Source organism: Theropithecus gelada, chromosome 7b (assembly GCF_003255815.1).
Source record: "Theropithecus gelada isolate Dixy chromosome 7b, Tgel_1.0, whole genome shotgun sequence".
Classification (NCBI taxonomy): Eukaryota; Metazoa; Chordata; class Mammalia; order Primates; family Cercopithecidae; genus Theropithecus; species Theropithecus gelada.
In genome coordinates, this window is record NC_037675.1 from 105,342,812 (window position 1) to 105,368,514 (window position 25,703).

Here is a 25,703-nt window from a genome sequence, read left to right on the forward strand (position 1 = left end):
CTCACTGCAACCTCTGCCTCCCAAGTTCAAGTGATTCTCCTGCCTCCCAAGTAGTTGGGATTACAGGCATGCACAACCACACCTGGCTAATTTTTGTATTTTTAGTAGAGACAGGGTTTCGCCATGTTCGCCAGGCTGGTCTCAAACTCCTGACCTCAAGTGATCCACCCTCCTCAGTGCTGGGATTACAGGCATGAGCCACTGAGGTCGGCCTATTTCTTTTTTGAATTGAGTTGTTTGTTTTCTTATTATTAAGCTTTGGGAGTTCTTTATATATTCTACATCTGAATCCTTTATCAGGTAACATGATTTGCTAGTATTTTTCCCAGACTACGTCATACCTTTCAAAATAATAATATTAAAAGCACTTGGCCGGCCGCGGTGGCTCAAGCCTGTAATCCCAGCACTCTGGGAGGCGAGACGGGCGGATCACAAGGTCAGGAGATCGAGACCATCCTGGCTAACATGGTGAAACCCTGTCTCTACTAAAAAAATACAAAAAATTAGCCAGGCGTGGTGGCGGGCGCCTGTAGTCCCAGCTACTTGGGAGGCTGAGGCAGGAGAATGGCGTGAACCTGGGAGGCGGAGCTTGCAGTGAGCCCCGCCACTGCACTCTAGCCTGGGCGACAGAGCGAGACTCCTCAAAAAAAAAAATAAATAAATAAATAAATAAATGCACCTTATATGCATTAAATAGACACACACAGCTGAAGACAGAATTCACTAACTGAAAGATGTATCTTAGGACAGTATCCAGAATACAGTATGAAGAGACCAAAAAAGAGAATATATAAAAAAGAAATTAAGAGACAAGGAGAATAAAATGAAAGATGAAGGTCTAATAAGAGTTCCAAAAGAAGAAAACAGAAAGAATGCAGAAGATAAAATACTTGTCAAGATAATAGAGAATGTTCCAGAATTGCTGACAGATGCCAATACTCAGAATCAGTAAATTCAACAAAGCCCAATAAGGAAATTAAAATAAATTCACACCTGGCTCTGCTCATAAGGGAGGATTAATCTAAATTTCATTAAATCCCAAAACTCCACTAATTGACAGTAAAGGGATTTTTGACATCAAATAATGTAAACCCACAAAAGCAGGACTAACAGGAGTGCACACAACACAGATGTTTGGAAGTTGGCAAAAGAACAGATGAGAAATAACTGACCTAGTACATCTGAGACAAACCTCAAGCCAGAAGGAGTAAAACTGGATGAACACTCCAGTTACAGCACAGAATCTTCAAAGTTTCAGGAACTGACAACACCATGTACCTCTGGAAAGGGGAATAAAATGTAGGGACTGAAAATAAGGCAGACTGAGTGAACGATATTTAAGAGGCAGTTAAATCCCTATCTCCTCCCCAACTGCATGCTCCTAGGTGACTGCCTCTCTTCTCTCCTGGCAGAAGTCTGAGTTTTTCTCTAGACAGTTGAAATGTGATCTGGCCTAGGAGATGACGGGCACAGTTGAGTCTTGGGCGCCACATGGAAAACGGTGCCTGGGTAACTACACTAGCAATGCCTCTGGGAATAAACATCACATTTATGGGCGGCTGATCTGACAAAGGTGTCAGGCAATTCAGTGGGAGACAGAATAGTCTTTTCACCAAGTGGTGCTGGGAGAACTGGATATTTACATGGAAAAGAATGAATTTGAATCCTGTAACTCACACTATACACAAAAATTAACTCAAAAATTGATCACAGAACTAAACGCAAGAGCTAAAACTATAAAGCTCTTAGAAGAAAACACAGGAGGGTAGGATCAATTGGTCTTAGCAACTTACTGGATATCCTAGAATGAAGCAAAAACTGACTCAGATTTTAAACCTGTTTGGCTGAGAAGACAGGAAAAAGTGCTTCCAGGATACCTAAGTCGAATGTGTCTTTCCTCTTTGCTGATCTGGCTCTGAATCCTTTAATTGTAGCAACTCAAGAGCTATGCTTAGTCCTGAGTCATACTAGCAAATCACGGAACCTGGGGACATCTTGGAAGCTTCAACACAGGCATATATAATGAGAACAAATCAATTTGCCTTTATAGCATAATGACAAACCAGCACATGTACTAACCTGACTTGCTGTCCTGCAATTTTCAGAGAGCAGAACTTCCCTGGCTTCTTAGTTCAGCAGCTGCTGATGGACATCAATCACACCAACTCAGCATTCTGCCCTTCTCTTCTAACCCACACTCCCTCCCTTTCCTCACAGTTCTCCTTAATCTGTCCTTAGATGTCTCAACCCAGAAGTTAGAAGGCTTAGCACCTCATTATTCTATAACCAAGGTATACACAGAAACATTTTGGGGGAAGATGTTTTTCATATCTTAAAATGCACGTAAAAGTGCTCTGTAGACAATAAAGTGTTTCACAAGGTAACGTATTGTTAAGCTTAAAAGGTAGATGTGTAAGCCATAAAATACAGTAACATCTTTGATGTGATGATTCCAATACTAAGTTATGCCTCTAGAGGAGCTCTCGTACTTTCCTCTAATTACAAGCCACATAAAGGATAAAAACACGTTTGGTTTCAGGTTTCAATTTTGTTGATCTTGAAATACACACAATATCTCCATATTAACAAGAAACAACTTCATCAAGGAAAAGGTCTCATCACATCAAAACTGGTCTATCCAATTTATCATACCTTTGGAATACTTTTCTTTTGAGTCTCTTCCACATATTATATCATATATAATACACCTCACTTCTTCAACACACGGCCTACTCAATGTATCTATTTAATCTTCCCTGAAGTTCAGGTCATGGTAATTCCTTCCTTCCTCCCTCCCTTCTTCCCTCCTTCCCTCCCTCCTTCCTTCCTTCCTTTCTTTCATTCATTTATTTTTTTGTTTTTGGAGACAGAGTCTTGCTCTGTCACCCAGGCTGGAATGCAGTGGTGCAATCTCAGCTCACTGCAACCTCCGTCTCCTGGGTTCAAGCAATTCTCCCACCTCAGCCTCCCGAATAGCTAGGATTACAGGCACCTGCCATCATGCTCGGCTAATTTTTGTATCTTCAGTAGAGAGAGGGTTTCACCATGTTGGCCAGGTTGGTCTAGAACTCCTGACCTCAGGTGATCCGCCTGCCTTGGCCTCCCGAAGTGCTGGGATTACAGGAGCGAGCCACTGCGCCTGTCCCATGGTAAATCTTAGAACTCAAAAAGATCTTCAACATTCTGTTGGACAAATAAGCTGTGCTTGCTAAAGTGTAACCTGGATGTTCCCAAGCTTGGCATGGCAACATAGCCACGTGGGGAGTTTTCTAGGCCCCACTCCAGATTTACTGAATGAAAATTTCTACCAGTGGCGTGTGTGCCTCTATTTCTTAAGACATCCTGAAGCAGATCTGCCTGGAAGAACTCTGCAGAGGCTCTGGATTTGCAGTGGACAAATCTCTACTTTAATGATAGAAGGTAGGAATGTGAAGAGGATTTGTGAAACGACTTTTATAAAGAGTATAAGGAGGGAGAACCTACAATCTTAACAACAGGAATATTTCTCCCTGAGTGGCAGAAGGATTATGATATTGAAACCAAAGAGAAGAAAATATAATCTAGTATACCACATGGCTCTGCAGTGGATAATACCTGCAAAATCTAAAATAATAAAACTACTAAATTGGTTTTCAACTTTATAACCAATCTACAGACAAAGCACAAAAGGTTTATAGTTAGATAACAATATACAAATATTGTCAACCTTTACAACATAAAAGTTTGGTACAGCTGCAAGAGCTGAAAGGAAGGAAGGGAAGATGGCAGGGGCCTAATATTCTCATTTTATAAAGAGCAAGGTCCAGTGATACTGTTTAAAGTTGATAGTGCAAATAAACAGAGATTTAAGTACATGATGTAGGGTCACAAATATAGCCAATAAAAGAACTAGCAATTCAATAATAAGTTGGGAAGTAGAGAGGTGAAGTAATTTGCTCAAATTCAGCTCATTAGAAAGTTCCGAGGCCAGTGGGCTGAACATGGGCCAGTCACACTCTAGACTCCATGCACTTTACCAGTGTCTCATCATGCCCAGCCCTGTGTGAGGAAGGAACTTGCCTACGCTTAGATGCCTAGTTAGTGTTACAGCACAAAAAGAAACTCAATCTCTAACCTTAAAATTACTTGTTAAAGTTGTCTTTAAAATTTTCAGAAAAGACCACATTAAAAATGTCCCTATTGGTTCATTCTTTCAACACATACTAACATTTCTTTTTTTTGAGACGGAGTCTCACTCTCTTGCCCAGGCTGGAATGCAGTGGCACGATCTCGGCTCACTGCAACCTCTGCCTCCTGGGTTCATGCGATTCTCCTGTCTCAGCCTCCCGAGCAGCTGGGACTACAGGCGCACACCACCACGCCCGGCTAGTTTTTGTATTTTTTTGTAGAGACGGGGGTTTCACCAGATTGGCCAAGCTGGTCTCGAACTCTTGACCTTGTGATCTGTGTACCACAACCTCCCAAAGTGCTAGGATTACAGGCGTGAGCCACCACACCCGGCCTCATCTGACTGATTTTATAAAACATTTGATAGAGAGAGGGTCTCACCATCTTGCTCAGACTGATCTCAAACTCCTGACCTCAGGTGATCCACCCACCTTGGCCTCCCAAAGTGCCATTATTACAGGTGTGGGCCACCATGCCCAGCCAACACCAACATTTCTTACAAAGAGCTCCTCCACAGCTCCCCTCACCTATGATCAGCATTCCATCTATTCTCCAAGTCTATACCACAATGATGGAGGAAGACACTGCAGCCCACCATCCATTGTGTCTGTCAAAACCTGACAGAGGATCCAGAACCAACATTGAAGATGCAAAGCAAGTCAGCCTACTCAACTCTTAGTCTACGAGCTAAGCCCATAGCCCATCTGCCGCCACAGAGATGCTGTGGTTACGTGCACAGAGGGCACCCACTGCCTGCTCCAGGAGAGGACATGGCAGCAGCATGTGAAGGGCAGGTGGAAGTCTGCTCCAAAGGAGACGTGATCTGATTCATGGAGCATCACGTGAATAGGCAACACGTCTCAGTGACTGCTGCTTTATAACTTCATATAATATTTTGAAATATTCAATAGAAATGACAATATCTACCCCAAAAATAATAATTTAAAAATAAGTTATAACCCAAACTCATTAGTACCAGTAAAAAGCAATCTAAAACAAACAAACAAACAAACAACAACAACAACAAAACCACGGTCTTACTCTGACAAGGCTGAAGTGCAGTGGTACAATCATGACTCACTGCAGCCTCAAACTCCTGGGCTCAAGTCATCATCCCACCTCAGCCTCCTGAGTAGCTGGGAGTACAGGTGGATGCCACCACATCTAATTTTTTTTTTTTTTTTGAGATGGAATTTCACTCTTTTTGACCAGACTGGAGTGCAACGGTACGATTTTGGCTCACTCCAACTTCTGCCTCCTGGGTTCAAGCGATTCTCCTGCCTCAGCCTCCCAAGTAACTGGGATTACAGGTGCCCGCCACCATGCCCAGCTAATTTTTTTTGCATTTTTAGTAGAAACAGGGTTTTACCATGTTGGTCAGCCTGGTATTGAACTGACCTCAGGGGATCCGCCTGCTTTGACCTCCCAAAGTACTGGGATTACAGGCATGAGCCACCATGCCTGGCTACATCTGACTTTCCTTTTTTCTTTTTTTTTTGACATGGAGTCTCACTCTGTTGCCCAGGCTGGAGTACAGTGGCACGATCTTGGTGCACTGCAACCTCTGCCTTTCAGGTTCCACCAATTCTCCTGCCTCAGCCTCCCGAGTAGCTGGGACTACAGGCGCACGCCACCACACCCGGCTAATTTTTATATTTTTTGGTAGAGACGGGGTTTCACCAGATTGGCCAAGCTGATCTCGACTCCTGACTTCGTGATCTACATGCCTCGGCCTCCCAAAGTGCTAGGATTACAGATGCGAGCCACTGCACCTGGCCTCATCTGACTAATTTTTTAAAACCTTTTATAGAGAGAGGGTCTCACCATCTTGCTCAGGCTGATCTCAAATTCCTGGCCTCATGTGATCCTCCCACCTTGGCCTCCCAAAGTGCTGCGACGACAGGTGTAACCCACTGCACCTAGCCATCAATTTTTAAAATTCAATTTAATTCACTCTCACTTACCCCATTTTCAGTGCGTTTTTCTCCAGGTACATTTGTTACATTTCTCTGAGTTCGTTGCTCTTGGGTCTGACGGCCACCTAAAGAAATAAAAGAACCAAACTCACCGAAAGGCATATTAGAAAAAAGTAATATTCTCCCATTTCTTCATGTATTCAAATATTTATTGAACACAAGTGTAAAATACCAGGCTGAGAAATTCAAGACTTTAGTACAGTTGAAAAAATGGTCTTGCAATTAATCTTTTATAAAAGTTGTTTAGGCCGCCCTCAGTGGCTCACACCCATAATCCCAGCACTTTGGGAGGCCAAAGCAGCAAGACAGCTTGAGCCCATGAGTTCTCGACCAGCCTCAGCAACATGGGGAGAATTTGTCTCCACAATAAATTTTTTTAAATTAGCCGGGTATGGTGGTACACCCTGTAGTCTCAGCTACTTGGGGTGCTAAGGCAGGAGAAGGACTTGAGCGAGACAGGTCGAGGCTGCAGTGAGCCAGGATTGGGCTACTGTACAATCTTGCTCTGTTGCACTCTAGCCTGGGCAACAAAGCAAGACCCTGTCTTAAAAAAATAAATTAAAAATAAATGAAATAAAGCTGTTTAAATGAAATCTTTTCTTTTTACATTCTATCTCAGAATCTTGAAATTGACTTGTTATCAAAAGGCTTTTAACACTTTAAAATGAAGAAGATGGTAAATTTTATGTGTATTTTATCACTATTAAAAATAAAAATTTGGGGCTGGGCAAGGTGGATCACGTCTGTATTCCCAGCACTTTGGGAGGTGCTGGGATTCTCTCAAGGTGGGAGGATCACTTGAGCTCAGGAATTCAAGACCAGCCTTGGCAACATGGCGAAAATCTGTCTCCACAAAAATAAAATACAGAAAGTAGCCAGGCATGGTGATATGTGCCTGTAGTCCCAGCCACTCAGGCGGCTGAGGAGAATAGCTTGAGCCTAGGAGGTAGAGACTGCAGTGAACCATGATCGCGCCACTGCACTCCAGTCCAGGTGACAGTGAGACCCTGTCTCAAAAATAAAATAAAGATAAAAATTTGGCATTCATATTACCAAGAGGGGAAAAAAGAGAAAAATTTTTTCAAAAAGGCATTTACAGCCAGGCGTGGTGGCTCATGCCTGTAATCCCAGCACTTTGGAAGACTGAGGCGGGCAGGCTGCTTGAAGCCAGGAGTTTTGAGACCAGCCTGCACAACATGGCAAAACCCTGTCTCTAGTAAAATTACAAAAATTATCCAGGCATGGAGGCGCACACCTGTAATCCCAGCTACCTAGGAGGCTGAGGCAGGAGAATCACTTGAACCCGGGAGGGGGAGGTTGCAGTGGGCTGAGATAGCACTACTGCACACTAGCCTGGGCGACAGAGTGAGACTCTGTCTCAAAAAAAAAAACCAAAACCAAAAGCAAAAAAAATCCAAAAGGCATCTGCATTAGGGCCAGGCATGGTGGCTTATGCCTGTAATCCCTGCACTTTCAGAGGCCAAGGCAGGAGGATCACTTGAGACTAGGAGTTCAAGACCAGCCTGGGCAACAGTGTGAAACCCTATCTTTACCAAAAATACAAAAAATTTAGCCAGGCATGGTAGCACACACCTCTGGTCCCAGCTACTTGGAAGGCTGAAGTGGGAGAATCACTTGAGCCCAGGAGGCAGAGGTTGCAGTGAGCCAAGATCACGCCACTGCACTCCAACCTGGGTAACAAGTGAAATCTTGTCTCAAAAAAAAAAAAAAAAAAAAAAGGCCTTCACTAACAGAGTTAAAACTGAGACAGGGGCTGGAGGTGGTGGCTCACGCCTGTAATCCTAGCACTTTGGGAGGCCAAGGTGGGCAGATCACGAGGTCAGGAGATTGAGACCATCCTGACCAACATGGTGAAACCTCATCTCTACTAAAAATACAAAAAATTAGCCGGGTGTGGTGGTGCACACCTGTAGTCCCAGTTCCTCAGGAGGCTGAGGCAGGGGAACTGCTTGAACCTGGGAGGTGGAGGTTGCAGTGAGCTGAGATTACACCACTGCACTCCAGCCTGGTGACAGAGTGAGACTGTCTCTTAAAAAAAAAAAAAAAAAAAAAAAAAAAAGAAAGAGAAAAAAAGAATATTAATAAGCTGAAGGGAGGAGTATAGTGAGCAAAAGCAAAACAAAACATGAGACAGCATCCAATAAGCTACTCTCTATGCCACCCTTTTAGGCAGAGGTAAGGGGCAGAGGGTAGAGTGTTACAGGTAGGGAAGATGGAATTCTGAGTCGGGGCATGAAAGAGAGTGAATGTACAGCTCCTGGGCTCATGCAATCCTCTCACCTCAGCCTCCCAAAGTGCTGGGATTACAGGCATGAGCCACCGTACCCAGCCCATTTCCAAACTTTATTTTATTTTATTTTATTTTTTGAGATGGAGTCTCGCTCTGTCCCCCAGGCTGGAGTGCAGTGGTGCGATCTCGGCTCACTGCAAGCTCTGCCTCCCAGGTTCACGCCATTCTCCTGCCTCAGCCTCCCCAGCAGCTGTGACTACAGGCGCCCGCCACCAGGTCCGGCTAATTTTTTGTATTTTTAGTAGAGGTGGGGTTTCACCATGTTAGCCAGGATAGTCTCAATCTCCTGACTTCGTGATCCTCCCGCCTCGGCCTCCCAAAGTGCTGGGATTACAGGCATGAGCCACCATGCCTGGCCGATTTCCAAACTTTATGAAGTGAGAAAAAAAGTAACCTCTCCTCAGGACATTAAGAATTAGGTACATATTAATAAGTAAAAGGTAAGACTTTTTATTTAAGTATAGCTAGTTGAGGGAGGGTATAGGTCTCTGCAGAGCTCAGGTAGAGAGTTAAAATAAACCCTTAGCACTAAAGCAGCACTTCAACTGTCAGTCAGTCTAACCCTTCTCTTCAGGTGGATGTTCCCAAGACAGGGGGGACCCTGGTCTAAGGTAAAAGTAGATGAAGAGTTGAGCCCGGAGCCTTGGTGTCCTGGATCCGGAGGTAATGGTATTCTAAAAGACAGCCTTATAACAATATTTACAGCTACAGAAAGATGATTTTAAAGTAGATAGTAGCTCATCCAAGGGCAAATTTTCCTTTACTATAAAATACAAATAAAGGGGAATAACTTGCAAAACAGAAATAATACTTTTATAAAGGATTGTCCTTTTATTTGCTTGAGTTCATTTTTTTAAATATCAGAAGTAATCCATAATCACTGTTAAATAACAAGTTAAAGGTCTTTTTTTTTTTGAGACACAGTCTTGCTCTGTCGCCCAGGCTGGAGTGCAGTGGAGCGATCTCAGCTCACAGCAAGCTCCACCTCCCGGGTTCATGCCATTCTCCTGCCTCAGCCTCCCGAGTAGCTGGGACTACAGGCGCCTGTCACTACGCCCAGCTAATTTTTTCGTATTTTCAGTAGAGACTAGATTTCACCATGTTAGCCAGGATGGTCTTGATCTCCTGACCTCGTGATCCACCTGTCTCGGCCTCCCAAAGTGCTGGGTTTACAGGCATGAGCCACTGCGCCTGGCCAAAGGTCTTTTAACTGTACAGTGTATATGTGTTCAGAAAAAATTTTCTTATTTTCTTTAAATTTTAATTCAAAAATATATAGTATATTCCCATGGTTCAAAAATCAAAAAGAACAAAAAGGTATACAATCAACAACTCTCCCTCCTCTGATCTACAGCCACTTTTCCCTTACCCCCAGGCCAACAACATCCCCAGTTGCGTAGATATCTTTTCAAAACTGCTTTATACATATACACATACAAACAGATATAGATGTACATTACTTTTTGGTCATCTTTCCACAAAAGGCAGCTAAGTGTGCCCATTCTTTTTGCTAATTCATTTAACATGTTTAGGAGATGGTCTGGGTCAGGGCACAGAGGTTCTTCATTATTTACGGCTGCAGAGCATTCCGCTGTGTGGATGGACCCTAATTTATTTAGCTCATCTCTCCTGGTGGACATTTAGGTTGTGTCTACCAGCAATGCTCAGTGAATAACCCTGTTTATATATCATTTTGTATGTGCCAGGGCACAGCTTTAGGATAAATTCTCAGAAATGAAACTGCTGGGTAAAAGGTTTTATGTTTTGTAAGTTTAACAGCTATTGCCAAATTTCCTTCTATAGAAGGTGCCAACTGCCTCCCACAGCAATGCAGAAGACTGCCTGTTTCTCAGCATCCTTGTCAACACTGTGATATTAACTGTTCCAATCTTTGCCAATGTGACAGGTAAAATATAGTATTTCAAGATAGTTTTCTCTACATGTCTTTTGTTAGGAATAAAGTGAATATCTTTTCATATATCCTAGGGCCATGTATATTTCCTTTTCTGTGAACTGTGTGTGTATGTTTTTCCTATTATTCTACTAAGTTTTATTTTTTTTTTTTTTGAGATGGAGTTTCGCTCTTGTTGCCCAGACTGGAGTACAATGGTGCGATCTCAGGCTCACTGCAACCTCTGCCTCCCAGGTTCAAGCGATTCTCCTGTCTTGGCCTCCCGAGTAGCTGGGACTACAGGTGCGAGCTACCATGCCTGGTTAATTTTTGTATTTTTAGTAGAGATGGGTTTCACCTTGTTGGCCAGGCTGGTCTCGAACTCTCAACATCAGGTAATCCGCCCCACTATGCCTCCCAAAGTGCTGGGATTATAGGTGTGAATCACCGCACCTGGCCAAGCTTTTTTCTTATCAAATTTTAGGAACTCTTTACGTGTAAAGGGAATTAGCCCTTTGCAATATGAGCTATAAATGCTACTTCCCAGTTTATAATTTATCTTTTGACTTTTTTTTAGATGTTATTGCCATGCAGTTATTTTTGGTTTTGTTTTATTTACATATATTTTTTGAGATGGGAGTCTCGCTCTGTCGCCCAGGCTGGAGTGCAGTGGCGTGATCTTGGCTCACTACAACCTCTGCCTCCCGGGTTCAAGCAATTCTTCTGCCTCAGCCTCCTGAGTAGCTAGAATTATAGGCGCACACCACCACGCCAGGCTAATTTTTAGTAGAGATGGGGTTTCACCATGTTGGCCAGGCTGGTCACAAACTCCTGACCTCAAGTGATCCGCCTGCCTTGGCCTCCCAAAGTGCTAGGATTATAGGTGTGAGCCACCATACCCGGCCTATTTTTATTTTTTTGAGACAGGGTCTCTCTCTGTTGCCCTGGCTGGCTGGAGTATGGTGGCACAATCATGGCTCACTGCAGCCTTCACCTCTGGCCTCAATCAATCCTCCCACCTCAGCCTCCCAAGTAGCTGAGACTACAGGCATCCACCACCATAACCAGCTAATTTTTTAATTTTTCTGTAGAGATGGGGTTTTGCCATGCTTCACAGGATGGTCTCAAACTACTTGGCTCAAGTGATCTGCCTGCCTCAGCCTTTCAAAGTGCTGAAATTACAAGCCTGAGCCACTGCACCCAGCCTTTGTTTTAAATAATCCATTTATCAGTCTTGTCTTTTATGGTTTAGTGTTACACTTACAAAGGCCTTGTTCACTTTAAAAATAAAAAGATCTCCCAGAGCTTTCTTCTAGTCTTTTCATGGTTTTATATACTTTTAAAATCTAGAGGTTTGACCAATCTGTTACTTAACCAAAAACAATCCCTTTAGCATGGTGGTGGGTGCCTGTAATCCCAACTACTCGGGAGGCTGAGGCAGGAGAACTGCTTGAACCCAGGAGGCGGAGGTTGCAGTGAGCCGAGATTGCGCACTGCACTCCAGCCTGCATGAGAGTGAGATTCCATCTCCAAAAAAAAAAAAAAAAAACCAAAAACAATCCCTTTAAACACCAAGTCCCTTTATATATCTGAGTATGTTGTTTAATTAACATTGATGCCTAAAAAGTGTGATGTAATTGGCTGGGTACAGTGGCTGACACCTGTAATCCCAGCACTTTGGGAGGCTGAGGTGTGGCAAATCACTTGAGGTCAAGAGTTCGAGCCCAGCCTGGCCAACATGGTGAAACCCCATCTCTATCAAAAATACAAAACTTAGTTGGGTGTGGTGGCATGCACTGTAGTCCTAGCTACTTGGGAGGCTAAGGCAGGAGAATACCTTAAACCCCAGAGGTGGAGGTTGCAGTGAGCCAAGATTGCGCCACTGCACTCCAGCCTGGGCAACAGAGTGAGACTCCGTCTCAAAAAAAAAAAACAGTGCCATAATGGTAAACAACACTAACAGAAGCCAAAGAAACATGAGATACCAACTTTCCCTCTAGCCACTTGCAAGTGCAGGGGTGGGTGTATGTGAATAATATTTATTCCTATTTTTCTTAAATTAACTTTTCTAGCAAAAATTAACAAATAAGGAAGAAAGCATTTATCTACCTTGTTCACTGTTCTCAGTTGGAGAGTCCTCGTGTCGAAGGAAAAATTTCACTTCTTCCCTCCGTGGACCCCATTTCTGAAGATGTTCATACATCATATGATCGAAGGGTATGGGACGTTCTAGGAAAAAGACCACATCTTTTTTACTCCAGAATTCAAATGACTCCAACAAAAAGTAAATTTTTTAAAAAACTTAAATGAATGTATATATGCACGCATGCATATCTATATGTTAGAATTCAAAGATATTACAAGCACTGAATTTCAACATTAATGAGTAAAAGCAATATGAATGGGAAATAATTTAGGCAACAGATAAACACAAAAAGTATCCATGAAAGCAATTTTGCAACATTAAACAGGAAACACTGAAACTTGCCCTTTACAAAATTTATTTATCACAAAGCATTATGTCTCCCATTTGTTTTTTTGTTCGTTTGTTTTGAGATGGGGTTTTGCTCTTGCTGCCAAGGCTGGAGTGCAGCGGCACCATCTTGGCTCACTGCAACCTCCGCCTCTGGGTTCAAGAGAGTCTCCTGCCTCAGCCTCCCAAGTAGCTGAAATTACAGGCACGCACCACCACGCCCAGCTAATTTTTTGTATTTAGTAGAGAGAGGGTTTCACCATGTTAGTCAGGCTGGTCTCAAACTCCCGACACCAGGTGATCCACCCACCTTGGCCTCCTAAAGTGCTGGGATTAAAGGCGTGAGCCACCGCACCCAGCCTATTTTTTTTTGAGACAGTTTTGCTCTTATCACTTAGGCTGAAGTGCAATCTCAGCTCACTACCACCTCTGCCTCCAGGGTTTGAGAGATTCTCCTGCCTCAGCCTCCTGAGTAGCTGAGATTACAGGCGCCTGCCACCACGCCCAGCTAATTTTTGTCTTTTTAGGAGAGACGGGGTTTTACCATGTTGGCCAGGCTGGTCTTGGCCTCCTGGCCTCAGGTGATCCACCCACCTTGGCCTCCCAAAGTGCTGGGATGACAGGTGTGAGCCACCATGCTCGGCCTCCCATTCTTGAAAGAAACATAAATTGACCAGGCCATGTTATTCCTTAAAATGTCAGGCGTGGCAATCAGAGGTACAAAGGCTGGACAGGGCACTTCCTGGTGACTCAGGCAACATTATTGTGAATGTTTGTCAGTACCAAGTAAATAAAAATAAATGTATTTTAAAAATCAAAGCTTACTCACAATCTCTCACTTCTTTCTTTTTTTTGAGACAGGGTTTTTGCTCTGCCACCCAGGCTGGAGTGCAGTGGTATGATCTCAGTTCACGGCAGTCTCCACCTCCCAGGATCATGTGATCCTCCCACCTCAGCCTCCCAAGTAGCTGAAACTATAGGCACACGCCACTATGCCTGGATAATTTTTGTATTTTTTGTAGGGATGGGGTTTTGCCATGTTGCCTGGGCTAGTCTCCAACTGCTGGGCTCAAGCGATCTGCCTGCCTCAGCCTCCTAAAGTGCTGGGATTACAGGTGTGAGCCACTGTCCCTGGCCAATATCTAACCAATTACTTGAGAAGAGCACTAACCCAGTTGTTGAATTTAAAATAACCACTTTTATATTTATAATGCATTCCATTTTCCTTCTCTGTGAACTGTCTCAGATACTATGCCTATTTTTCAAAAATCTGGATTGTGGCTGGGCGGGGTGGCTCACGCCTATAATTCTAGCACTTTGGGAGGCCAAAGTGGGCAGACTGCCTGGGATCAGGAGTTCGAGACCAGCCTGGCCAATTTGGTGAAACCCCATCTCTACTAAAAATACAAAAATTAGCCAGGCATGGTGGCAGGTGCCTGTAGTCCTACCTACTCAGGAGGCTGAGGCAGAAGAATCGCTTGAACCCGAGGTGTAGGGTGCAGTGAGCCACAATCGAGTCACCGCACTATAGCCTGGGCGACAGAGCAAGACTCCATCTCGGGGGTGTTGGGGCAGGGGGAATCTGGGTTCTTTCTTAGTGATTTAAAGGAGTTCTTTATACTCTGGATACTAATCTCAGGTTGGTTACATATACTGAAAATAAACTTGCCTATTAATTTTGTTGGTATCATTTTTTGTATAGAAGTTTAAAAAATTTAAATGTAAGCAGTTATCAATCTTTTCCAATTTTAGTTTGAGTTTTTGGTATGATAAATCCTATTCTACTCCAAGGTAAAAAAGATATTCTCTTATGTTCTTTCTACAAATTTTAAAGTACAGGTTTTCACTGACTTTATGGAATTTATTTCTGCATTTGGCATAAAGATCTGATTTTATTTTTTTCCTACTTGAATAATCAATGGTCCCAGCATCATTTATTGAATAGTCTACCCATTCTCCACAGCCAAGTAATTGTCACCTCTAATATGTAGCAGGATGTCGTATGTACATGGGATCTTTCTGAGCTGTCTCTTCTATTTCATTGGCTATCCACTTATCACTGTGACAATACCACAACCTTAATTACTATCATTTTGTAGTAAGTCTTGCTACCTGGTAGATCAATTTCCCTCACATGGCTTAGTTTCAAAATTGTCTTAGTATTTCTCATCCCTTTTTGTCCAGATCTTTTTTAAAAAGGTAGAATTTTGACTGGAACAATATTAATTGATGTATAAACAAACATGGGGAGACCTAATATCTTTCTGATACCAAGTTTTCCGGGCCATGAACATGATTGTGTGCCTTCATTTTTTTCATGCATCTTGTGTTCTTCAATGATGTCTTAAAACGTCTCACCATGGAGGTCTTGCTCATCTTAATTTATCCTCTGACCTTGATTTTCTGTTTTACATGTGCACATTATCATTTAAACATAATTGTTTTATTTTGGAATAATTTGAAATTTATAGAAAAGTTATCAAAATAGTACAAGGAGTTCCTGTATATCCTTCATCCACTTTCCCCTAACACAAACATCTTACTACACAGCTATGGCATACTGTATACACTTCATCCTTGAACACAGGTCTGAACTGCAGAGGTCCATTCACATGTGAATTTTCTTCCACCTCTGCCACCTGAGACGGAAAGACTGACCCTTCCTCTTCCTCCTCCCTCAGCCTAATTCACATGAAGATAAGGGCCAGGTGTGGCAGCTCACGCCTGTAATCCCAGCACTTTGGGAGGCCAAGGTGGGCAGATCACTTGAGGCCAGGAATTCCAGACCAGCCTAGCCAACATGGCAAAACCCCATCTCTACTAAAAATACAAAAAATTAGCTAGGCATGATGGTGCACACCTGTAATCCCAGCTACTTGGGAGGCTGAGACAGGAGAATCACTTGAACCCGGGAGGCAGACGTTACAGTGTGCTGAGATTGCGCCACTGCACTCCAGCCTGGGTAACAGAGCACAACTCTGTCTCAAAAACAAACAAACAAACAAAAAAACCCGAAAAACCATGAAGGATGAAGGCCTTTATGATGATCCACTTACACTGAATGAATTGTAAATACATTTTCTTTTCCTTGTGATTTTCTTAACATTTTCTTTTCTCTAGCTTATTTTATTATAATAAAGTATATAACACATATGACATATAAAATGTATTAATTGGTGATTTATGTTATCAGTAAAGCTTCTGGTCAACAAAAGGCTACTAGTAGTTAAGTTCTGGAAGAATCAAAAGTTACACTTGTTTTTCAACTGCGCAGTGGTTTGGTGTCCCCAGTCTCCATGCTGTTCAAGGTTCAACTGTACTTAATAAATAAACCTTGTTAATAGTGTGGCTCAGTTCTTCCCTAATCTTATTTTGACTGTTTGATCTACTAATTTCTAATAGATACATGCCTACAGATCTCCCATTTTGACGGTGGATTTACAAAATTCCTCCTAATTTTATAAATTTTGACTTTATATTTTTCAGTTTACGTTGTTAAATGTACATCTACTCATGACTGTTTAAGCTTCTTCATACATCACTCCTTTTTTTATGTCCATCTTTATCTTAACAGTTTAACTTTAAATTTTATGTTGCCTGATATTAATGTTGCCAGAAAAGCTTTCTTTTCACCTTTCTCTTCATTTCAACATTTCTGATGATATTATGCTTGTATGTCTGTCTCTTGTAAGCAGCATACAGCTGGATTTTATTTTTCACCCAATCTGTACCTCTGTCTTAATAGGCAAATTTAATCTGTTACAGTTAACATGGTTATGGATATTCTTATATTTAGTTCTCCTGGTTTATTTCAGGTTTTCAGTCTCTTGTCCTTTCTTTTTCTTCCCCCTTTTCTGATTTCTCTTGGATTGATGGAGTTCTCTGTGTTCCCCTTTTCCCACTCCGTTCCACTTGAGGCACAGTTGTAAGCACTTTACAGGCACTATATTATTTAATATTCATTCTTACCAGGAGTAACTCCAGCACCAAGTAGTGAAGCCTGGCCTTGGCTTAACTCAGGTGGAACACACCTTTAGCCCTGCTGCTCCACAGGAACCCAACTCCCAGCCCCGTGGCCTATGTCCAGTGGAGGCCAGCAGAACCACAGTTTTGGTCCTGCTCACTGTCTTGCACTTTTGCTCCACAGAAAGGCTACTCTTCACTGTCATCTATTTATTTTTTTAATGTGAGAATGTCTTTTTAGTTTTTATATATTTTCTCTGAAACTTATTTTCTTATGAATTTGGAGCAGAAGGAGTGCTTCAAAGCACAAACCTTATGCACCAATTCGGTCAGTCTTAATTATTGAAGTTGGTTTGAATCTTGTACATTCATTGTCCTAATTTTTCAGTTTATTTTGGTTATTTAAACAAGAAAGATTCTCATGATTCCCCTCTATTTCACAGACCTGAACCCTCAAATGGTTATCAAGCTACGTTATTCCATTAAATTTTTTTTTTTTGAGACAGAGTCTCACTCTGTTGCCCAGGCTGGAGTGCAACGGCACGATCTCAGCTCACTGCAACCTCCACCCTGGCTCAAGCGATCCTCCCACCTCAGCCTCCTGAGTAGCTGGGACCACAGGCATGCACCACCATGCCCACCTAATTTTTTTTTTTTTTTTTTTTTTGAGACAGAGTTTTCACTCGTTGCCCAGGCTGGAGTGCAATGGCGCGATCTCGGCTCACTGCAACCTCCGCCTCCTGAGTTCAAGCGATTCTCCTGCCTCAGCCTCCCAAGTAGCTGGGATTACAGGCATGAGCCAACACACCTGGCTAATTTTTTGTATTTTTAGTAGAGACAGGGTTTCATCATGTTGGCCAGGTTGGTCTTGAACTCCTGACCTCAGGTGATCCGCCCACCTTGGCCTCCCAAAGTGCTGGGATTACAGGTATGAGCCACCGCACCCAGCCTACACCAGCTAATTTTTTGAATTTTTTTGTAGAGATAGGGTTCACCATGTTGGCCAGGCTACTCTTGAATTCCTGAACTCAAGTGATCCACCTGCCTCGGCTGCCCAAAGTGATGGGATTACAAAACTAATCTTTTACATAATCAAGATGTTTATATCAGGCTGGGTGTGGTGGTTCATGCCTGTAATCCCAGCACTTTAGGAGTCTAAGGCAGATGGACCACCTGAGGTTAGGAGTTCAAGAACAGCCTGGACAACATGGTGAAACGCCATCTCTACTAAAAATACAAAAATTAGCCGGGTGTGGTGGCGCATGCCTGTGGTTCCAGCTACTCAGGAGGCTGAGGCAGGAGAACTGTTTGAACCCAGGAGGCGGAGGTTGCCAAGAGCTGAGATCGTGCTACTGCACTCCATGCACTCCAGTCTGGGTGACAGAGTGAGACTCTGTCTTTAAAAAAAAAAAGTTAATATCAGCTCATGTGCTCTATCAAGAAGCATTGAAAAGCTGGCATATGTTAAAAAAAAAAAAAACCCTAGGGACTGGGCATGGTGGCTCACACCTGAATCCCAGCACTTTGGGAGGCAGGAGTATCACTTGAGCCTAGGAATTCAAGACCAGTCTGGGAAACACAGTGAGACTTAATTGCCACATTTTTTTTGAGACACAGTCTCGCTCTGTTGCCCAGGCTGGAGTTAGTGGCGTGACCTCGGCTCACTGCAAGCTCCACCTCCTGGGTTTTATGCCATTCTCCTGCCTCAGCCTCCCAAATAGCTGGGACTACAGGCGTGCACCACCTATGCCCACCTAATTTTATTTTTAGTAGAGACGTGGTCTCACTGTGTTAGCCAGGATGGCCTCGATCTCCTGACCTCATGATCCACCCACCTCAGCCTCCCAAAGGGCTGGGATTATAGGCATGAGCCGAGTCTGGCCTTTTTTTTTTCTCTAATTAGCAGGGTGTGGTGGCACACATCCATAGTCCCAGCTACTAGAGAGGCTGAGGCAGGAGGACTGCTTGAGTCCAGGAGCTTGAGCCTGCAGTGAGCCATGATTGCTGAGGCAGGAGAATCACTGGAACCTGGGAGGCAGAGGTTGCAGTGAGCTGAGATAGCACCACTGTGCTCCAGCCTGGGTGACAGGGCGAGACTCTGTCATAGAAAAGGGAAGGGAAGGGGAGGGGAGGGGAAGGGAGGGGAAGGGAGAGGAGGGGAAGGGAAGGAAAGAAAAGGAAAAACACTGCTGATCTGGTTAGGTTTTATGTCCCCATCCAAATCTCATCTTGAATTATAATCCCCATAATCCCCACATGTAAAGGGAGAGACCAGATGGAGGTCACTGTAATCACGGAGGTGGCTCCTCATGACAGTGAGTTCTCATGAAAACTGATGGTGTTAGAAGGGACTCTTCCCCTCACTTGACATTTCTCATTACTGCCACCTTGTGAAGAAGATGCCCTGCTTCCCCTTTGCCTTCTGCCATGATTGTAAGTTTCCTGAGGCCTCTCCAGCCATGAAGAACTGTGAGCAAATTAAACCTTTTTCCTTCATAAATTACCCTGTCTCTGGCACTTCTTTATAGCAGTATGAAAATGGACTAACAACCCTATACATCATGACCTGGCCAAATTAACAGACTGTTACAGGCTGAAGTGTGTCCCCGTGAAATTGTAGTCCTGACCTCAAGTACCTCGAAATGTAACTGTATTTGGGGACAGGATTTTTAAAAAATGAAGACATCAAAGTGGCCCCTAATCCAATATGACTAGTGTCCTTACAAGAAGAGGTTTGTCCACAGACAGGCATGGAGGGAAGACACAGGCAAGACAACCAACTACAAGTCAAGGAGAGTCTTCAGAATAAACCAAGCCTGCTGACACCTTCATCTCAGACTTCTAGCCTCCATCACTGTGAGAAAATAAATTATTGTTGTTTAAGCCACCCAGTCTGTGGCACTTTGTTATGGCAACCTTAGCAAAATAATGCACAGATCCACAGTGAACTAGCTCTACTAGAAAGCACTGATAATTACTATTGAAGGATTCTATCTACGACATACTGATCATACTAATGTCAGCAGTTATGGGTGCAGAAGTTTTTTTTTTTTTTCAGACGAAGTTTCACTCTTGTTGCCCAGGCTGGAGTGCAGTGGTGTGATTTCGGTTCACTGCAATCTCCACCTCCCTGGTTCAAGCGATTCTCCTGCCTCAGCCTCCCGAGTAGCAGGGATTACAACAGGTGCCTACCACCACGCCCAGCTAATTTTTTGTATTTTTAGTAGAGACGGGGTTTCACCATGTTGGCCAGGCTGGTCTCAAACTCCTGACCTCAGGTGATCCAACCGCCTCGGCCTCCCAAAGTGTTGGGATTACAGGATTGAGCCACAGCACCCAGGTGCAATTAAGTTTTATGTGAGGGTTCTCTGAAACCTTAAAAAAAAAAAAAAAAAAAAAAAAAAACAACTCTGTAAGGGTTCCTCTAGGTAAAAGGATTGAGAAAGGCTGTTACAGTGCTTTCCCTCTCCCTTTGACGGCATCCACTGGAAGTTACCTTCTCTTCTTCCTAGACCCAGCTTTGTTGGCCATTTTACTTACTAATCTGTGTTCACTAAGTGCCTTCTACGAACACTAGGCTGGGCACTGGGGATATAATGGTGAACAACAGACAAGTTCCTACCTTCAGGAATTTTAGTCCAACAGGATAGAGATGAAAACTACTACTATATTGTGTTTTTTGTGTTTTGTTTGAGACAGAGTCTCGCTCTGCCAGGCTGGAGTGCAGTGGCACACTCTCAGCTCATTGCAAACTCCACCTCCAGGGTTCAAGGGATTCTCCTGCCTGCCAAGAAGCTGGGACTACCAGCCATGTGCCACCATGCCTGGCTAATTTTTATATTTTTAGTAGAGATGGGGTTTTGCCATGCTGGCCAGGCTGGTCTCCAACTCCTAGCCTCAAGTAATCCACCCGCCTTGGCCTCCTAAAGTGCTGGGATTAGAGGCATGAGCCACCGTGCCTGGCCTATATCATGTTTTGATAAATACTACAACAGTATTAGAGCACAGGGACACTAATACCCTTTGAGATTCATGGAAGGGATGAGAGGCAAAGAATAAACAGATGTTAGCCAAACTCCTATGGGTTGTTCTAGACAATGAAGGGACATGTACAGAAGCCACGGTAAATGTACTGTGCTGTGACTCTGTGCTCCAGGGTGCTAGTCCTCATCCTTGAGGAGGTAAAACTAAGAGTTATGATTTGAGATGGGCCGGGAGACAAGGATGGCACCAACTGAGTGACTCGTAAGAGGGAGATAAGCATTCTCAAGAGGCCAGAGACCATTTAGGGCTATAATACTTATGTAAAAATTTTATTCCCTTACAATGTGAAGGCAGATGAGGAATTAGAAGTGATAACAAGTAACAGAGAACAAAAGTGCTAAGAGGCTAGAGAAGAAAAACAATGGAATTAATGATCAGGCTCTAACACTGCTCCCCTTAAAAACGTTAATTCCGGGCGCGGTGGCTCACGCCTGTAATCCCAGCACTTTGGGAGGCCAAGGCGGGCAGATCACGAGGTCAGGAGATTGCGACCATCCTGTCTAACATGGTGAAACCCTGTCTCTACTAAAAATACAAATAGTTAGTGGGGCATGGTGGCGGGCGCCTGTAGTCCCAGCTACTCGGGAGGCTAAGGCAGAAGAATGGCGTGAACCCGCGAGGTGGAGGTTGCAGTGAGTGACCCAAGATTGCGCCACTGCACTCCAGCCTGGGCGACAGAGCGAGACTCCGTTTCAAAAAAAAAAAAAAAAAAAAACCACATTAATTACAATTACTTAACTGCCTGCTTCCTGTAGTTGTCATTAGGCTAATAATTGAGGACCTGTCCTTTTACTTCTAATTTATAATAGTCCAATGTTTATCAAAGTCAAGTTTTTCTCCATGTATCCTTAAAATTCTTTACTCTGAATTCTAAGTATAATATTAAAAGCACAAAACCTTGCAAAAAGAAAAATTGTAATTTATGTATCTACAAGGGACTTGTATCTAGAATACATAAAGAACTTCTACAGTTCAGTACTACAAAGACAACCCATTTTTAAAATGGGCAATGGAGTGGGTGGGGTGTGGTGGTTCACACCTGTAATCCCAGCACTTTGGGAGGTCAAGGCAGTGGATCACTTGAGCCCAGAAGTTACCATCCTGGGCAACAATGGCAAAACCCTGTTTCTACAAAAATAAGTTGGGCATGGTGGTGCATGCCTGTAGTCCCAGCTACATGGGAGGCTGAGGTGGGAGCACTGCTTGAGCCCAGAAGATGGAGGTTGCAGCGAGCCAGGATTGTGCCACTGTACTCCAGCCTGGGCAACAGAGAAAGACATTGTCTTAAAAAAAGGAAAAAAAAAAAAAATGGGCAAAGGAACTGAATAGACACTTCTCCAAAGAAGATACATAAATGGCCAATGTGCACATGAAAAGATTTTCACCATCATTAGTCGTTAGGGAAAAATGCAAATGAAAATCACAATAAGACATATCTTCACAACTACTAGGACGGCTAAAATCAAGCAGATAGTATCAAGTGTTGATGAGAATGTGGAGAAATTCTCCACATCATATACTGCTATAGGGAATGTAAAATGAAACAATTGCATTAGAAAACAGTCTGGTGATTGTTGAAAAGGTTAAACACAGAATTACCATATGACCCAGAAATTCCTAGGTTTATACCTAAGAGATATGAAAATATACGTCCACACAAAAACTTGTACATTGCCAAGCACGGTGGCTCATGCCTGTAATCCAAGCACTTTGGGAGGCCAGGGTGGGTGGACTGCCTGAGCTCAGGAGTTCAAGACCAGCCTGGGCAACATGGCAAAACCCCAACTCTACTAAAAATACAAAAAGTTAGCCAGGCGTGGTGGTGCGCGCCTGTAGCCCCAGCTACTTGGGAGGCTGAGGCACAAGAATCGTTTGAACCCAGGAGGCGGAGGTTGCAGTGAACCAGGAGCATGCCACTGCACTCCAGCCCGGGGAATAGAGAAACACTCCGTGTCAGAAAACAAAAAACAAAAACAATTTGTACATGAAAGTTCATAGAAGCATTATTCATAACAGCCAAAAAAAAAAAAAGAGACAACCCAAACATCTATCACTCTGGCATGGGAGATAAGAGTGAGATCCTGTCTCAAAAAAAAAAAAAAGAAGTATATAAAAAAGCATTTTGTAAAACTCAGTCCCGTGCAATATAATTACATTTATTTTAATTACTCAATTCTTTATTACCACAGATAACTAAGAACTAGAAGCAATATTTTCCATTTGATAAATACTAAATTATATGTACTTAGTTACTTTTTTAGGTACTTAGTACCTTTTGTCCCTTAGTACCTTTTTTTCCCCAGGTTTATCAGAAAAAAAGCAAATCCATCACAAGCTAGCTAAAAGATGGTGATCTGATTTTATTCATGTAACAACCTTTACAGGACCTAATACATACCATTTCCCCTCCATACTTCAGCTAAATGGCAGCTGCCTTCTCCAGGTTCCTTGCAAAATTCTACAACATCTCGACAGGTTGTTTCTGGTGTTATAGGAACTTCTGTTAAAATCTGTTCATTGTTGCTCAAGAAAACGGTTAATATCATCTGTAAGAGAAAAGATTAAAGCTACAACTTAAGATTCCTTATCACAAAGAGATTAATCTATAAATTTAAAGTGATCCCTCTACCCACCCCCTGCCCCCAAAATGCCAACAGGATTCTTTTCTGGAAATAATAAAAGATAAGCTGATTCTAAAGTTCACGTACAAGATGAAAAAGACAAGTCAGGAAAATTCCAAACGAGAAGAGTAATAGAAAAGAAAGAGCACTACCAGATCATTATAAAGCCCCAAAACAACAAGGCACCAGTACATATATAGATCAATGGGGCAAACTCATATCCCAGAAATAGACCCAATTACCCATGAAAAAAATGGCAAGGCCGGGCGCGGTGGCTCAAGCCTGTAATCCCAGCACTTTGGGAGGCCGAGACGGGCGGATCACGAGGTCAGGAGATCGAGACCATCCTGGCTAACACGGTGAAACCCCGTCTCTATTAAGAAATACAAAAAACTAGCCGGGCGAGGTGGCGGGCGCCTGTAGTCCCAGCTACTCGGGAGGCTGAGGCCGGAGAATGGCGTGAACCCGGGAGGCGGAGCTTGCAGTGAGCTGAGATCCGGCCACTGCAGTCCAGCCTGGGTGACAGAGCGAGACTCCGTCTCAAAAAAAAAAAAAAAAAAAAATGGCAAATGATGAGGGAGGTATCTCAAAAATCAAGGAGGGAAAACAACTATACAATGAGCGATGTTTGAACAAAACATATCCATCTGGGAAAAAAATGGTTTCATACCATATATCGTACCCCAGCATAATTTCCTAATAGATCAAATATTTAGATACGAACCCTAAAACCATAAAAAGTCCAGAATAAAACCTGGGTAAATTCCCTTTTATAGCCTTGGAGTATAGATGTTGTTTCTAACTATGACTCAAAAACCAGACACTATTTTTAAAAAGATTGATATTCAAGTATATTAAATATAAGAATCTCTTATAAACCAAAAAAACAAGGTAGGGGAAAATATTTGCAACTCATATTACAAATAAATAGCTAATCCCCTCAATACATAAAGCGCTCCTAAAAAAATGATAATAAAAAGACCAAAAATCCAATTCCTTAAAAGAAATTGGCCAGGGAGGTGTATTAATATATCACAGTAAAAGAAAAATAAACGACCCTTAAACCGAAAAAATACATTATAGTGTATTCGAAAAAATTAAAACCGTCTGGCCTCATTTTATTTTTTTGAGACAGGGTCTCACTCCGTCATCCAGGCTGGAGTGCAGTGGCGTGATCTCAGCTCACTGCAACTTCTGCCTCCCAGACTCCAGAGATCCTCCTGCCTCGGCCTCCCAAGTAAGCTGGGACTCCAGGCATGTGCCACCATGTCCAGCTAATTTTTGTATTTTCTGTAGAGACAGGGTATTGCCATGCTGCCCACGCTGGTCTCAAACTCCTGAGTTCAAGCAACCCTCCTGCCTTGGCCTCCCAAAGTGCTGGGATTACAGATGTGAGCCACTACACCTGGTGTTTTAATTGTTTTTTTGTTTTTCTTGAGACAGAGTCCCACTCTGTCGCCCAGGCTAGAGTGCAATGTCACGATCTTGGCTCACTGCAACCTCTGCCTCCTGGTTCAAGCAATTTTCCTGCCTCAGCCTTCTGTGAGCAGCTGTGATTACAGGCGCATACACCACCATGCCCAGTTGATTTTATTTTGTATTTTTAGTAGAGACAGGTTTTCGCCATATTGACCAGGCTGATCTCGAACTCCTGACCTCAAGTAATCCGCCTGCCTTGGCCTCCCAAAGTGCTGGATTACAGGCGTGAGCCACTGTGCCTGGCCTTTTTTTTTTTTTTTTTTTTTTCCAAATTTCAAAAAAATACTAACACTTTGATCTAGCATCTTAAGACATCATACTGGAAGGAAAATGTTTTCTCTTTTTTCTTTTCCTCAGTGGAACAATGAAAGAGATACTTTAAAAACAATATACCTAGCTGGGCGTGGTAGCTCACGCCTGTAATCCCAGGACTTTGGGAGGCCAAGGCGGGCGGATCACGAGGTCAGGAGATCAACACGATCCTGGCTAACACGGTGAAACCCCGTCTCTACTAAACAAAATACAAAAAAAAAAAAAGAAAATCAGCTGGGCGTGGTGGCGGGCACCTGTAGTCCCAACTACTCAGGTGGCTGAGGCAGGAGAATGGCATGAACCCGGGAGGTGGAGCTCGCAGTGAGCCTTTTTCGCGCTACTGCACTCCAGCCTGGGCGACAGAGCGAGACTCCGTCTCAAAAAAAAAACAACAATACACCTAAAGTAAAAATTAGGCCAGGCATCGTGGCTCTCATCTGTAATCCCAGCACTTTGCGAGGCCAAG

General features: G+C 43.2%; 1 protein-coding gene and 1 non-coding gene across 2 annotated transcripts in view; both read right to left on the reverse strand.

Moving 5' to 3' along the window:
• PPP1R13B (protein phosphatase 1 regulatory subunit 13B) overlaps positions 1-25,703 on the reverse strand; it is a 116,603-nt gene that overhangs the window by 41,789 nt on the left and 49,111 nt on the right. Inside the window, exons 2-4 of the mRNA XM_025391423.1 lie at positions 23,224-23,371; positions 12,455-12,574; positions 6,132-6,208 (exon numbers count right to left, since the gene is read on the reverse strand). Of these exons, the coding sequence (XP_025247208.1) occupies positions 6,132-6,208; positions 12,455-12,574; positions 23,224-23,371 (345 nt within the window). The remainder of the gene's footprint in view (positions 1-6,131; positions 6,209-12,454; positions 12,575-23,223; positions 23,372-25,703) is intronic.
• Positions 23,126-23,204, reverse strand: LOC112629587. The gene has a single exon (XR_003120681.1). It is a non-coding gene; the product is annotated as a small nucleolar RNA SNORD51 (small nucleolar RNA).